The 14345-nt window shown below is 39.5% G+C and overlaps 1 protein-coding gene across 6 annotated transcripts in view; it reads left to right on the forward strand.

Annotated features, from left to right (window-relative positions):
- Nucleotides 1-14345, forward strand: part of LOC129771134 (protein transport protein Sec16A) — a 50245-nt gene that overhangs the window by 18216 nt on the left and 17684 nt on the right. For 4 of the 6 annotated variants that reach the window (XM_055774514.1, XM_055774513.1, XM_055774515.1 and 1 more), the window contains 8 exons: nt 4607-4882; nt 5196-5386; nt 5446-5699; nt 5759-6625; nt 12248-12379; nt 12437-12592; nt 12654-13193; nt 13468-13710. In XM_055774514.1, coding sequence (XP_055630489.1) covers nt 4607-4882; nt 5196-5386; nt 5446-5699; nt 5759-6625; nt 12248-12379; nt 12437-12592; nt 12654-13193; nt 13468-13710 — 2659 coding nt within the window. The remainder of the gene's footprint in view (nt 1-4606; nt 4883-5195; nt 5387-5445; nt 5700-5758; nt 6626-12247; nt 12380-12436; nt 12593-12653; nt 13194-13467; nt 13711-14345) is intronic. The other 2 variants (XM_055774516.1, XM_055774518.1) reach the window with 2 other exon arrangements.

Raw genomic sequence — 14345 nt, forward strand, 5'->3', positions numbered from 1 at the left:
ATTCTGAGACCAAAAGAGATGTATTTCCGTTAACCTACCGAATAATTTTGTCATAGCTGGAAAACATCGGCTTATTCCGTCTATTATCGCAGGATGCAAAATAAAGCTAGGGCTCCTCGATCATGCTGAAGTAGTTCTATGCAGTACGTTGCAGTTTTTTCAGGAAGGCACTGTTCTTCGAACGCATTTCTTCATGGGATCGATTTTCAAAGTGTGTGCGAGCTGCTTGAATTCGAGATTATTCGGTACCAAAGAATAATCAAGCCAGTAACCATAATTAATGTGGGTGGAGGACCAGACGAGAACCCTCGTATTAAAAAGGTCATAGACAGTCTTCAGAAAACAAACTCAGCGCTGCGCTTGAGTTTAATTTTCATCAACGCGCGCTCAAAGAAACTTGCATAAAATTCATAAGCACGACAGCGCAAAATGTACCCGACGCAGAACTCAGATACTAAACATTTCTTCTCACTTGTGTGATGCGCGTCTCATTCTATACACATACATATACACATCAAATTCCAGCGCCCGCTTTGCCTTCGTTCGTTCTAAGCAAAGCATAAAAACAACAGCGCGTCCCCATACGCACCGCCTCAACAAAGAAAGCAAAGCAGACAAACAAGATTCGAGCGCGGTTTAAAACTGGGCATATACACCGGTGTAAGGATACGGTGCAGAAAGGATGTTCGAACTTTAAAGCGAACGGTGTTGAAACAAAACAGTTCAACTTTGTTTTGGTGCACGTTGATTCGTTCGGGCGCAGGTGTGCGCAAGGAGTGAGAGTTCAACTGGGTGCAAAACAAAAAGTTGCACATCAGCACCGCGTTGCTTTCCGAAGACTGGTCATAGATATTTTCGATCTATCATTTTAATCAATTGGATCTTGATGCAATATTAGTTGTTACAAATTCTCCAGCACACATTGCATTCAACTGAGTTGGATTGTCCCTCTTTCCCGGCAGGTTAAGTACTTCTTTTTTTTCATCCCATTTATTTATTTATTAGGCTCATTAGCATTTTATCTGTAACAGAGCCGGGTTTTTATCGTGTACATGTACATATGTTTATGTTTCTATAAATTGTAAATTACACAGTAGTAGTAGTAGCCATTTAGGCGTTAGGTTTTTCTGTTCCATTACATTATGGTAAATAGCACTGTAGTAGTCATTTAGGCGTAAGGGTATTCTATCTGTTCTTCCATTGTTCAGCAGACCGGACAGCGGAGACAGTCGATATTGATCATTGTTGGGTTATTTATAGAACAGCAGCCCAATGTTTCTTGCTGAGCAGAGCAGTTGTATGGATGAATCGATCTTTGTTCCACCGTGGATCGATCTTCATCGCTGATGATGGTTGCGTGGACGTAGTTATTCTATAACAACACAAAGATGGTCAATTGAGGGCCCTGAGTTTGAACTCACGATCGATCGAAACAAGAAACCTGGAAATGGAAACAAACCATTTTTAGCAATCGATGGATATCCCGTCAAAGCAGAATATAGGAGAAGGGTGGTGACGACGACACCTTAGGTAAACGTTGATTTTTTTCGTGAATTTCACGAAAAAATATTTAGCTATCTCACCACAAATTGATAGTCTAGGTCTGTTTTTATAATAAAATTTGTCTTTGAGACATTTGGCAAAATGAATGTGTCCGGCATTTTTGAAAAAATGAGATTGAGTCGGGAAAGACGGACACCTGGGGTGGGAAAGATGGCACTATCTTAAAATTCAGGTTTATGAACTCGATAAATTTTAGTGGTCTTCAAATAGGCCATAAAATGATCGAACAAAAAGGCTAGACTGAAATCACCTGAAAGACTTGTAATTTGTCTCATTTTTCCATGTTTTTATTTGTTTTTTTTTAAATAAATTTGACAACAAGCCAGCTAAGTGTACATAGTAAGTGCCACAGGTCTTGCTATACACTGTATTGCAAGTTTGTACATCATTCAAATTTAAAATGAAAAATGTGATTTATTAATAATACAGGGGTGTCCGTCTTTCTAGACATTCCCGTATTAAGTTCGCAAACTCCCAAATCGACGGAGCGGAAACAGAACAATATCAAGTCGAGTTATTTGCTCGTCACGTAAGGACATCCCAAGACCTTTTGCAAGGAGTGAAATGTAACGACAGGAACTACTGCATTGAACGAAGGTGTAGTTATTTTTGTGTAAATCAACATCAGTTTATACCAGTCCATGTTCCTCTCAGATAAACGCCAAATGGTTTGAAAGCACCAATCCCAACAGATGTGAGCATTAATTTTCCGTCTCGGTTTGTTCGAAATTCTATAAACTTGTCGAAAGTTCTTCCGAAGTCACTACTTGCATATAAAGAACTTCCGTCTGAACATTTGATTCCGACGTGGGCAGATATCTGATTTTTTTACGTTGATATTCTCATTACTTAAAAAAAATGCTTAAAAATTTTCAAGCGACTTTGACTTTGTGTACAGATTAACGTTACGTAACATAAAGGGGAGGGGGGTTCGTCTTGCGTTACTTTTTGTTACATAGGGGGGAGGGGGTCTAAAAACCTCATTTTTAGCGTTACGTAATTTGTGCACGACGCCCAAGTCTCTTTTTCCTTTAAGGAGATGGTTAGCACATAAATACACGCACATACGCACCTTTATGCACTGCACTGACCTCCCGTCAGTGCAGTTTTGAATTTTCCTCATTTTTAGCGTTACGTAATTTGTGCACGACGCCTAAGTCTCTTTTTCCTTTAAGGAGATGATTAGCACATACATACACGCACATACGCACCTTCATGCACTGCACTGACCTCCCGTCAGTGCAGTTTTGAATTTTCAATAACCACTAAGTAACGCTTTAGGTATTGTCCTAAAGTTTCTAAATATTCATTGGAATTGATTCTACGACACCCCGTTGCTTCAGAACCGATACCACCAGCAAGGTACCGATTTTCAGACAGCATCTACGCATCCAGCTGTCAACGGCGTAATAATCCGAAAAAAAAATAACGAAAATTCATTATTATTCGACCTTCCAGACAGGAGTCCTCTTTAAGGTGTCCTCCATAAATTACGTAACGCATGAAGGGAGGGAGGGGATCGATGTTGCGTTACTTACTGTGTGTTTGAGATACGAATTTAGTTACAGGGAAGAGAAGGTTCAAAATCGGAAGTTTTAGCGTTAAGTAATTTGTGCACCGTGTCTAATGAGTGTCACATCACTCTGAATGATTGCACAAGTTTCATAAGGGCTCTTTCCGCTGAAGATCCACCTGCATCATAATCGGAAGAACACATGCGACGGTAAGGTTCGATTCAGTTAGAATCCGTAATAACTGTTCATTCCATAGTAGTGATCGTAGTAGTCGTATGTTGAATCCTCTGACAGCAAATTGTTTGAAAGGCCTGTATCTTTTGACGGTGAAAATATTCCTTTTTGCTTTGAAAAAGTTGTTTCGCGAAATCGCTGAAAGTGACTAAATCGACCGTGTATGATTTGCTGAAACATTTCCGTGAACGTATAACTGTTGTTCGAATGGATCAGAAGACGCGCCGTAGTGGAACTTACGATCAGCAGCTGAGGTTGAATGTATTGAGAACAATTAAGGCAGACTCAGGCTCGGACTACGAAATCACCAAAAAACCCAACTCTAACCAAAGTACCATCCGGAAAGTGCGTATGCGTGAATATTATAGTAATTTCCGTGCCTGCAAACAACCAGACAGGACGCGGAAGCAAAATCTAGTCGGAAGACGCACTCGAAGGTTGTACAACAAGGTTTTGACGAAGTACGAAGAATACATGCTGATGGATGACGAAACGTACATGAAGATGAATTATGGACAGCTCCCAGGCCTGAAATTTATGTTCGTTTTCGCTGATAAATTTGCCAACAAGTTTTCCATTTGACAAGGGATGTGGACCTGTTGGCAGGAAACCAAGGTTCTCGTCACATACAAGACAATTTACTAGAAAATGTATAAGGAAGCGTACCTGCAGAAACGTATCCTTCCGTTTATTAAGGCTAACAAAGATCCGGTGAAGTTTTGGCCAGATTTGGCAAGCTGCCACTACAGTCATGAGGTACTTCAGTGGTACCGTGACAAGGGGGTCAATTACATTGAAAAAGACCTTCCAATTGCTCCCAATTCCACAGAGAGTACAAAATTTTATGGAGGATATTCGAAGCAAAGTACCAAAATTCATCAAAACTGTATCGGAATATTTTTTTTTCAATAATTTATCTGCATTCTGATGTAAATATATTTTATGTACACTCAACCAATACGACTGGTTTTGTGCTAACGGATTCTAAATGAATCAAGCTTCAGTAGACTTGTATACCCGACTAAAACACGAAGCTGGATTTTGGGATAAATGCAATTAAGACTAAATGCATGCTAGAGAGAGGACCTGATCGTAACAGAATCCCTCTTGGTAGTAGTGTTAATTGTTTTATATCCATGAAAACTGTTTTGTAATATAAAAAATTCAAAAGAATATAGAAATAAGAAACAAAATAAAATATAATTGTTAAGAACAACCTACCTTCCTTCCAAAATGCTGCATTACCCATCAAAAATCTCCCTCACCTCTCATCCCGGACCTTCTTCTTTGTTTAGGTTTAACCGCACGACACCGTTCCTCCATCAGCCCGGCATGTACAATCCGGAAGACTATCATCGTCATTTCAATAATCAATCGCAACCATCCGTCATGCTTAATCAAAGCTTCCTCAGCGAAGTGTCCAATCAACCTTCGACACTGCCAATGTATCAACATCAGCAAGCGATCGCCTCGACCGGTACATTCCAGCAGCAACCACAACAACAGCCACGGGCTACACCGTTGGTCATGGACAGGTCATACAATGCTGATAGTGGATATTACCAGCCAAGGTGCTTTTTCCGTTTTTTTTTCTCTTACCTCTCGACCTTCTTGTTGCTCCAAATCATATGCTTTTTGCATTCATTCCTAGCATGGTATCGCTCAAAAAATTCCGATACTTTCATTTCTTTTCATCACTAGCGATAGATATGGTTTGCTGTAATTTCTTTTAATGTTTACCTAAAACATGTATGGCGAATAATAATAGATAATCCTGACGTAGCTGCTAGCAATACTTATCTCTGTTGAATAATCCTAAAAAATCAAATTAAATAAAAGGACCTATTAATATGAAACTACTAACAGTAAATTGGTTTCTTCCAGAATTGATAACACGGATGGCTCACTCAAACAGGAGCCCAGCACGATAGCGATGATGGAACCAGAGCGGCTAACTCCACGCAAGTTCCCAGAGATTCATCCCATCGTCAGCATATCTTGTGGACTGCTTGTGACTGCTAAAAATCGACTAACAATCAATGGAACCACTGACTTAGTGAAGATTTTCACCCTGGGTAGGTGTTTAAAATAGTTTTTTGTCAAAGACAATTCTAACCAAAAAAAAACCTTGAAGGTGCTAACGATCCTACACGCAAGTTATTCCAATCTTATCCTGGCCCGCTGATGAAACATAAGACTCACAAAAAATCTGTAATCGAGTTCTGCGAAGAGCAACTGCGCAACGGTCCTCCCTATTGTAACGGACACACGGTAATGAAATCTCGAGGAAACTCCATCAACAGTTTGCACTCAATTGGATCGAATGTAAATCGTGCATCATTCACATTGCTTTGGAATTATATTATACTTCTGCTGAGACAAAATGGAGTAAGTACTACGAACGAGTTTCCTGTTAGGGCATACACTGATCGAGCATTTTGTTGTAGACATTCGTCGGTACCGACATCTCGGAGTTGTTGATGCAGAATAAAACAGAGTTTCCATTTGAGCCGCCCCAAGTCAGCTTACGGTCGACAAATGTGAGTGGTAGAAATTCTTCACTTTCTACCACCGATCGCAGGGTTCGGGAAGTTGACGCCGATGGACATTTGCAGAACGAAACCGATGAATGTCCAGAAAATGTTGAAACTTTGGCTAGAGAAATTGAATCACGTTCGCCACAGGAAAAGAAGGAGCCATTGAGCGAAGTGGAAATTACAGACAAATTTCGCAATTATCTCATCTATGGCAACATCAGTGACGCACTCGAGTGGGCAACCGAAAATAACCTATGGGGTCACGCTCTGTTTCTTGCCTCGAAGGTTGATTCCCGACAGCATGCGAATGTGATGATGAAGTTTGCCAACAAACTAACGTTGAATGATCCATTGCAAACGCTATATCAGCTACTCAGTGGCCGAACTCCATCGGCGGTGACTTGTGTCCTCGACGAGAAGTGGGGCGATTGGCGACCCCACTTGGCTATGCTAATGTCGAATAGTTCCGCTAAGCCGGAACTGATCAAAAAGTCGATCACTACTCTCGGCGATTCTCTGTACAACCGAGGAGATCTGTACGCTGCCCACTTCTGTTATCTGCTTTCGGATGTTACGTTTGGACGATTCTCTGACGTCAAGCAGGATGGTGGTGTCACGGTTACGGCCAATACGGTTGTGAGATTGATTTTGCTTGGCTCGTCACATTTGCAGCGTAGTTTCAAGGAGTTCTCTGTGAATGAATCGATCATGATGACGGAAGTGTACGAGTATGCTCGCTCGTTGAATGAAGAGCGGTACTCCATTACGGAATTGCAGGTACTTTGGGTTATTTTTCTGTAGTTTGTAGTAAACTTTTTGGTAATGGCGAAGATTACAGTTCGTTGTGTTCTTTGTCTAAGGAAATTACATAGTTGTGTGTGAAACTCTGTATGAACTTGTCGTCGTAACCATAAGAAAGCGTAAATGTTGTCACCTCAACAGATGTTTATTTCCAGCATTATCCGTAAAAACAGCAGCAAGTTGCAAAAACGCAAGCTGTTGTTGATTGAATTTCGATATCACAGATCCGCTATTGTGCTTGTATTTCGCTAGATATAAAGTACATAGGCCAATCAGTGAATTTGGTGTTTGTAACGAAGGAATTGTGATAAGCTATGCTCCGCATGCGTGTGCTGGAAGTTGTAGTCCCTAGCGCGCTGCATAAATCTGACTCAACGGTAATGTGGATATTAGGGGGCCAATGAAAATGGTCATCTCGAATTTCAAAAAGTTACCCCATAAAAATGTTCGAAAAAAATGCCCTATGCAAAATATCAGAACAATCGGACTCAAGGAAGGAGTGGCGCAAAGCGGCCAAAGTTCGATTTTTTTGAAAATCGAAAAATCACCCAAGGTTTTTTTAAAAAAAATTGATGTAAATGTCTCAAAATTGCATGAAACGTCTAGATCTACTATCATCTCAAATTTTTTTTTACCAAAAATCGACACTGGGACTTTTTTGGGATACGAGACAAAACGTATGGTATTGGGTGCCAATAAAAATAGTTATCTCGATTTTCCATTCGGAACTTGCTGCGAAGTGTTGATTTGCACGATAATATACCGTATGAAAAATATTAGTTTCATTTACTAGTGTCGCGGACGTTAAAATTAGAGTTTTTGAAAATCGTAAAATCACCAAAAATCGGGGTTTTCAATTTTTTTCTTGATGCCAAATGTCTTATAACTGCACGAAACGTCGAAATTTACTGTTATCTCGAAAAAAAATCATTGTTGAAATGGAAGATGAAAAAGCTCAATTTCATATCTGAAATAATAATCAATATGTATTCGTGATACAGTTGCTTAGCATATAAACAATGCATTGGAAAAAACTAAACAAAGTTTTGTAAACGAGCCTTAACACTGCTCATCAAAAACATATGGATCTGAGACGAGACATGACAACTGGCTTCTTATTATGTGCATTTTGGGTAATGAAACAGGTGCAACAGGTGGGGAAATAGTACGATTATTTCACGGTGAACCACATTGCGAACAAACAACTCAGAAAATCGTGGTGAAAAGAACGTTCTTGCTCACGTTCTTATTAAACGTTCGCCAATAAACGTGAATTAAATAAACATCGAGCTTCAATAAAGTAATTCGGATAAAATATACAATTGATCACGAAGCAACCCGAAGCAACGAAGTTTTCCGACCCGCACAGAGATCCGATTGAATGAAATTGCATCCATATTAGGATTGGGCGATCTTTATAAAAAGATCGATCTTATCGAATCGATTTTCCAAACGGCGTTGAGATCGATCCACTGATTATATCGGTACCAAAAAATCGATCTTTGCCGAATCGATTTTTGAAAAATTATTTTTTTTTTTCGATTTATCTGTTTATTCTATATGAATGCCGTATTTTCTTTAAACAGGGAATACAAAATTCATTTCTCTTTTCAAACATCAAAAGCATTTTGTTTTGTTTCTCAGCATGAAGACCACAGCCACAGGGCATTCACCTTGTGCCGTCAGGTAGTCGTTTTATTGAATAAATTAATTGAAAAAAGCATTCATAGAAATTGAACAACCACCCAGTACTCAGCTGAAAATGATCCCATAAAAGCCAATCGTGCCATACGTCTGTCATTTAGTCGAAGACGATTCTTGTTTTTGGCGCCAGTTCTAGAAAACAACCTTTCGCCTGTGATTGATGTCAACATCAGGTTCAGTGATCCTATCCGCAACCGGTTACAGTTCATCCCTTCAGTGGCTGCCGCTAGTTCTGTCTCTGTCAGCATTTTTGCAGAAGTAAATCGTAGAAGAAGTGATCCAAATGTTGACATTATGTTTAAAAAAATGTTAGGTGCCTTTGGTGAGATAAAACATCGATGTATACTGAAAAACAAATCTACAAAAAGATCGAAAAGATCGAAAGCTAAAAAATCGATTTTCTCGAGTACGAAAGATCGATCCAAAAAATCGGAAATCGGAATGGAAGAGATCGATCTTCTAAGAATCGATTCGAGATCGCCCAATCCTAATCCATATGGAAATTTTCACTGAAAACTCGAGAGTTGCTCAACGTATCCTTTTACAGTTCACGGCGAAATGATTTTCCGAATGCCTTGAGACGTCTATATTTTTCACGTTCACGTTCGCCGAAGTAGGTGAACTATGGTGAGTTCACCAACATCTCTATTCCACGGTGGAAATTCAGAATCGTTGTGAAATATTGAATTAATCCACTTCTATCAATATGAATTGTGTTCAAATATGTTTTTACATTAGAGAATGTTTCTTCCTATCGTTTCAAGATGTTTTCCTCGTTTATAAAACTGATGATTGATGAATTATTAACAAAAAAGTGCTTGTTCACGTTCACGTTCAAGGGAACTCTAAACCTGCCTTAACAGGGAAGCCGAGCCACGCAAGATGTGAAGGTTGCCAAATGTTACAGAATTTCGGAAGATTATTTTGCCATGAGAGAAACATTTGTTCTTTGTATAATGTATTTTCTTAGATGTAGCATTTTTTTTGTATCAATTATTCAACCAAACGTCACATATTTTAATCCTTTCACGTACAACATCGAGTCTCACTCGATGTGAAATGACCCTCAGCAGAGTAGTGAAATTATTCGATACGTGGCCCATCGAAGCGTTAACATTTTGTCCGCTCTTTTGAAAATGAAATCGTACGCGAAGGGGTTAAACAATTTATATTTTCCTGTTATTTTGGTATGCAATATGTTGATAGAGTACATCAAGGAGATATTTGGCTAACTCGTTGAGACCAGACTATCCTTACAACACTTTCCGTTCATTCCGCTGCAAGAACATTGGCACAACATCAGTTTCAGTCTCTAATCTCAAAGATATTTATTGTATAAAAAGAAAATAGTCAGAAAAAAAATCAACTAGACGGTAGTCACATATCGTATAACATCCGAAAACAATTTTTTTATAAGTCGTTATTTTTTAACTGTCAGTCCCAGTAATAAACTTTTCACTAGTCACTAGTCACTAGTCACATATCGTATAACATCCGAAAACAATTTTTTTATAAGTCGTTATTTTTTAACTGTCAGTCCCAGTAATAAGCTTTTTTTTAACGAAAAGCTCAGCGTCAGTCCCTAGGAACCGACTCGGGGCTCATCATGTTAATGTGTATTGAAATATACTGATTCTTTGTAATTTATTACATTTGACAACCATACGGTATTACATAAACGAAAACGAAAGTTATCATTAGGATTTTCAAATTTTTAAACAGAAGAAGTTAAAGTTGAAACTAATAGAAATGTAGTGTGAGCCTTAAATTGTTGACGATACCCTTCCTAAGAAAGATGGGAATACTCGACAGGGATGGATTCTCAGAGAAACCCCAGTGCCAAAAAGTTGATTTACGACAAAAAACAAGTGCCCGTGATGGTATCCAAGAGTATCAGTTTCTATTCTGCTTCCGCGTGAAGTGGTCATCAAAAATCTCGTGTATTATTCTCACGAGAACAAAAGGTTGCTTTAGTCCTACATCTACCTTGCGGTTATAACACAGATATAACCTACTTCTAGTTTTTTCGAGATGACAGTAGATCGCCGTTTGAAGCAAGTTGAAGACATTTGTCATTATATTTTTTTTAAACCCCGATTTCATGTATCCTTGGGTGACCATTATTACCCTTGGGTACGATTGTTCAAAAAACTCATATTTTGATATCCTTGCGACACTAGTGAATAAATTGAGTTGAAATTTTGCAGAGAATATTTTTGTGCGAGGACCAACGTTTTGCAGCAAGCCCCGTTCAAAAATTCGAAGGCCATTTCTTTCCCACACATTTATTGACACTCTAATGTATATTCATGAATCAATAGGTGTCAACATTCGATTCCCCGAATCGATAGAGAACAATTGGTTTTTGGATATTTGAACTAAATTGAACTAAATTCATCACAATTGACGTGCGAGCAAATCAGTTAAACAAGAATTGGTTGAGACTGAAAACACAAGCTTTTGGTATTCTCTTGACTTAGTGCGAATGAAACGTACGAGGGATAGATGTTACAAAACATTTCGAAGAACTAGTAGTGGAACCGCGGGTAAGACGGACAGTGGCGGTATAATGGACATGTGGTTGATTTGTACTCCTCTCGCGAACGATAAACCTCTACGCTTCGTATATTATGAACATGTCCATATTCCCCCCACTACATGTCCATTATACCCGCACCTATAAAAATATTCTACTTTTCGGCTTGTTTTAATTTCAGTAAAAAACATGGAAAAACACATTTTTATAAAACATTTGGCTACTTATTTCGAAAACCAGTATATTGAACTGTAAGAAACTGCTTTTACATTTTTGAAAACAAGAGTTTCCGAAGATACAATTGAAGTTTTCCTTAACATGTCCGTCTTACGTCCATCTCCCCGAGTGCTATAGAAAGTCGACTGGTATTGATGACGTTAATGCAAAAGTTGTTCAAGATTGCTTTCACGTTATTGGACCTTCCCTGTTGGACCTGATGAATAATTCATTAAAAATTGGACACGTGCCCAAAGTTTGGAAGGAATCGTTAGTGGTTCTAATGCAGGATATTGCTGGGACGATTGAATCCGAAGATTTTCGTTCTATCAATATGTTTCACATAATAGAAAAACTTCTCGTAAGTTTGCGATGAAGTGTTCCTCTAATTCACTCCAAACTTTGAAAAATCAGCTAAAAACGGCAACACGGCAAACACCAAACTTGTTTAGACGAGTGTCACAGAACTCCCTATTTTTTAAAGGTGGTACTTATTTCAATTCCATGCCCAGGCACATGAAAATAGCAGCCAAGTTAGCGGATTCTGAACGACAATGCGTGTCAAGAATGTCAAAAATGTAATTTGAATGTTTGTAAATGACGAAGTATTTTTTAACGATTTTTTATAAGTTGTATGTATATGTGTATGGGAGAATGAACTGCCATCTTTGTCTCAATGATACTTTTTTTGTGTTTATAGAAATTGAAAGAAAAAAAGAAAATAGAAAGTAGTTGAGTTTGAGACATAAGACATAAGTTTGAGCACGCACATGTTAATGCAGCCATGAGGAATCTGAATTGTGATAGCAATTGAAACATAGTAGAGTTTGTTCGATTGTTTGATTAATCTGGAGATTAGTATAGTTTGTCTGATAAATCTAGCCGTCAGTTTACAGTGAACTCAGGAGATGGGATGGCTTGACGAGACAGCAAGAATTTCTTCTTGTGACTGACCTGAACTGAATAAAATGTTTACTGTAGCACGTCCAATGAAACTTTTGAATAAATAGTGAAATATCGGTATCACAAAGAGGTGTATTCATGTCTGTAAATGATAGACCAACTTAAACCCATGTAGGGGAATGAAGCGGGACCTTCATTACTATTTAAACTACAACTTGTCTTTGTGTGTTTCGTTTCAGTACTACAAATATTTGCTAGCGTGTCGTATGTTGGACTATGGAATGCAACTTAAATGTTTGCTCTATATGGAACAAATTGCAGAGCAGATTCAACTCGATCCTTACGTTTTCGATTCTGAGTTCATCAAGAAGGTTAGCGTTTGTTAGATTCTGTTGATTCTGTGTACTGATGTTGAATAATTTTTAAAGGTATACACTCTCGGCGATCGCCTCAAGTACTATGATCCAGTGTTAGAAAAAGCGCTGGATGAATCCGTGGATAACATTGGACAGGGTAATATTTATTCGAAAGTGGAAGATCCTATCTGGTTGCAGCGATTAAGTTCTATACTTCATGGTCATAATGTTAGTATAAAATATTCAAATCTATGAATCAAAGTTCGGAAGAAAAATATTTTTGTTTCAGTCTACACGCTCTTCCAATGCCCTGGACCAAGCAAATTCAGCAGGAACACAAGACTACAATAGTAGCAGCCACTATGGTAGTTATACGGGTTATACCGCTGATCAATCATCCCAACAACAACAGCTATCACAGGTCGCTAGTCGAGAACAATCACTTGGACCGACAGACATCAACGAACAGTTTAACGAAATAAGCCAGCAGTTAGGTCAACTGAATTTACAATATACTGACGGATATGATCAATCACAACAAAAGGATCAAGCGTCTACGCATCTTCAGTACGATAATCAAACAGCAGCCCTAAGTTATGATCAGGATTACGATCCGGCCCATCAGTCTTCTTTGCCGGATGAATCTCATCTGAATCAACAACAGCAAGTGCAGCCTGACACACGAGAAGGCTATGATCAGCAACAACAGGCGTATGCCTATGGATATAATGCTTCCCAAGGACAACCAACCATGTTTGCACCGACACCAGTAGCTAGTCAGGATATGCAGCAATCAAGCCCGTACGGCTACTGGGGAGCAAACTCCGAGGTAGGTCGTGCATACAATTCTAAAGCCTATTTGTTATTTGAAACAGAAAGTAATTCGAATGCTCTGGAGAGCACTTCCGCCAAGAAAATGTGCTTTCCATGGTATTCACATAGCAACATTTTTATCTTTTCTCAGCATTGAAATGAATCATGCTTTATGGTGGTAGTGTAGATCGACTGATCCACAGTAGCTTGCGTTTATATAGTTGCATTCTTAATAAACTACACAAAAAATCCTTCATATAATCTTCCCACTTTTCCAAATTGGAATGCAGCCGGTTTCGAATCAAATCGCGTCCGCGTCGTCCACTAGACAGAGTTCCTCGCCAGCTCGCTCAGCCGCCATCATCGCTGCTGACAGTTCACACGAGTACGAGGAGAAACTCCCCGAGTCTTCGTACACTTCATCACCAGTACCGCTCAGAAAAGATGATTCGCAAGAATTGTTGTGCCCTTCACCGCAACCAATTTTTAGTGCCGGCGCAGCGGTGGCATCGGGCGGTGCTGGTGTCTCCTACGTAAGTAGCAGCGATAGCAGCTCTCCGCTATCGGAAACTTATCGTCCCGCTAACGAGTATCGCGCAAAATCAACCACCGCCGTCGGCGCCTCCATCACTGCAGCCGCAAACGCTAGTAGCAAACAGTCTGTTCCTAAGACGTGCTTAAAGCAGGTGCAATTTCACCTAAACAATATTGCTCTTTCAGCCCCTTTGCTCAAGCATAAATTCAGTGTTAATAACAGTCTCTGCACAGCCGCTCCTGCTGCTGCTACCACTACTACTGCTGCTACTGCTGCTAGTACCCAAGCGAGATTATTGAAACAAATTCCCATCCTGCAAAGTGTTCGAAAAACGAGAAAGAAGCGCAAGAAGGTGAAAAGTTCGGAAGCGACGAGAGCGGAGGCTCATCAAAAAGAAATACAATCTAACTTGCCCCCTTCCAAGGCATTTTTGTACTCCTGTCTAAGTCAGAGAGCCAAGATTCAGAATACAAAAGACATTGTGTATAACGGGACTTATCCGATCGATCAGCCCTTTTGCAGTCGTTTTAGAAACCATAGCTTTAGCCTCAGTAGCACGGATACTGATCTGGACAGCGCGCGGGGCTACGAACCCGGCATTATATCCGGCCAAGCTAACGTAGCTGAACAAGC

Source organism: Toxorhynchites rutilus, chromosome 2 (assembly GCF_029784135.1).
Source record: "Toxorhynchites rutilus septentrionalis strain SRP chromosome 2, ASM2978413v1, whole genome shotgun sequence".
NCBI classification, from domain to species: Eukaryota; Metazoa; Arthropoda; class Insecta; order Diptera; family Culicidae; genus Toxorhynchites; species Toxorhynchites rutilus.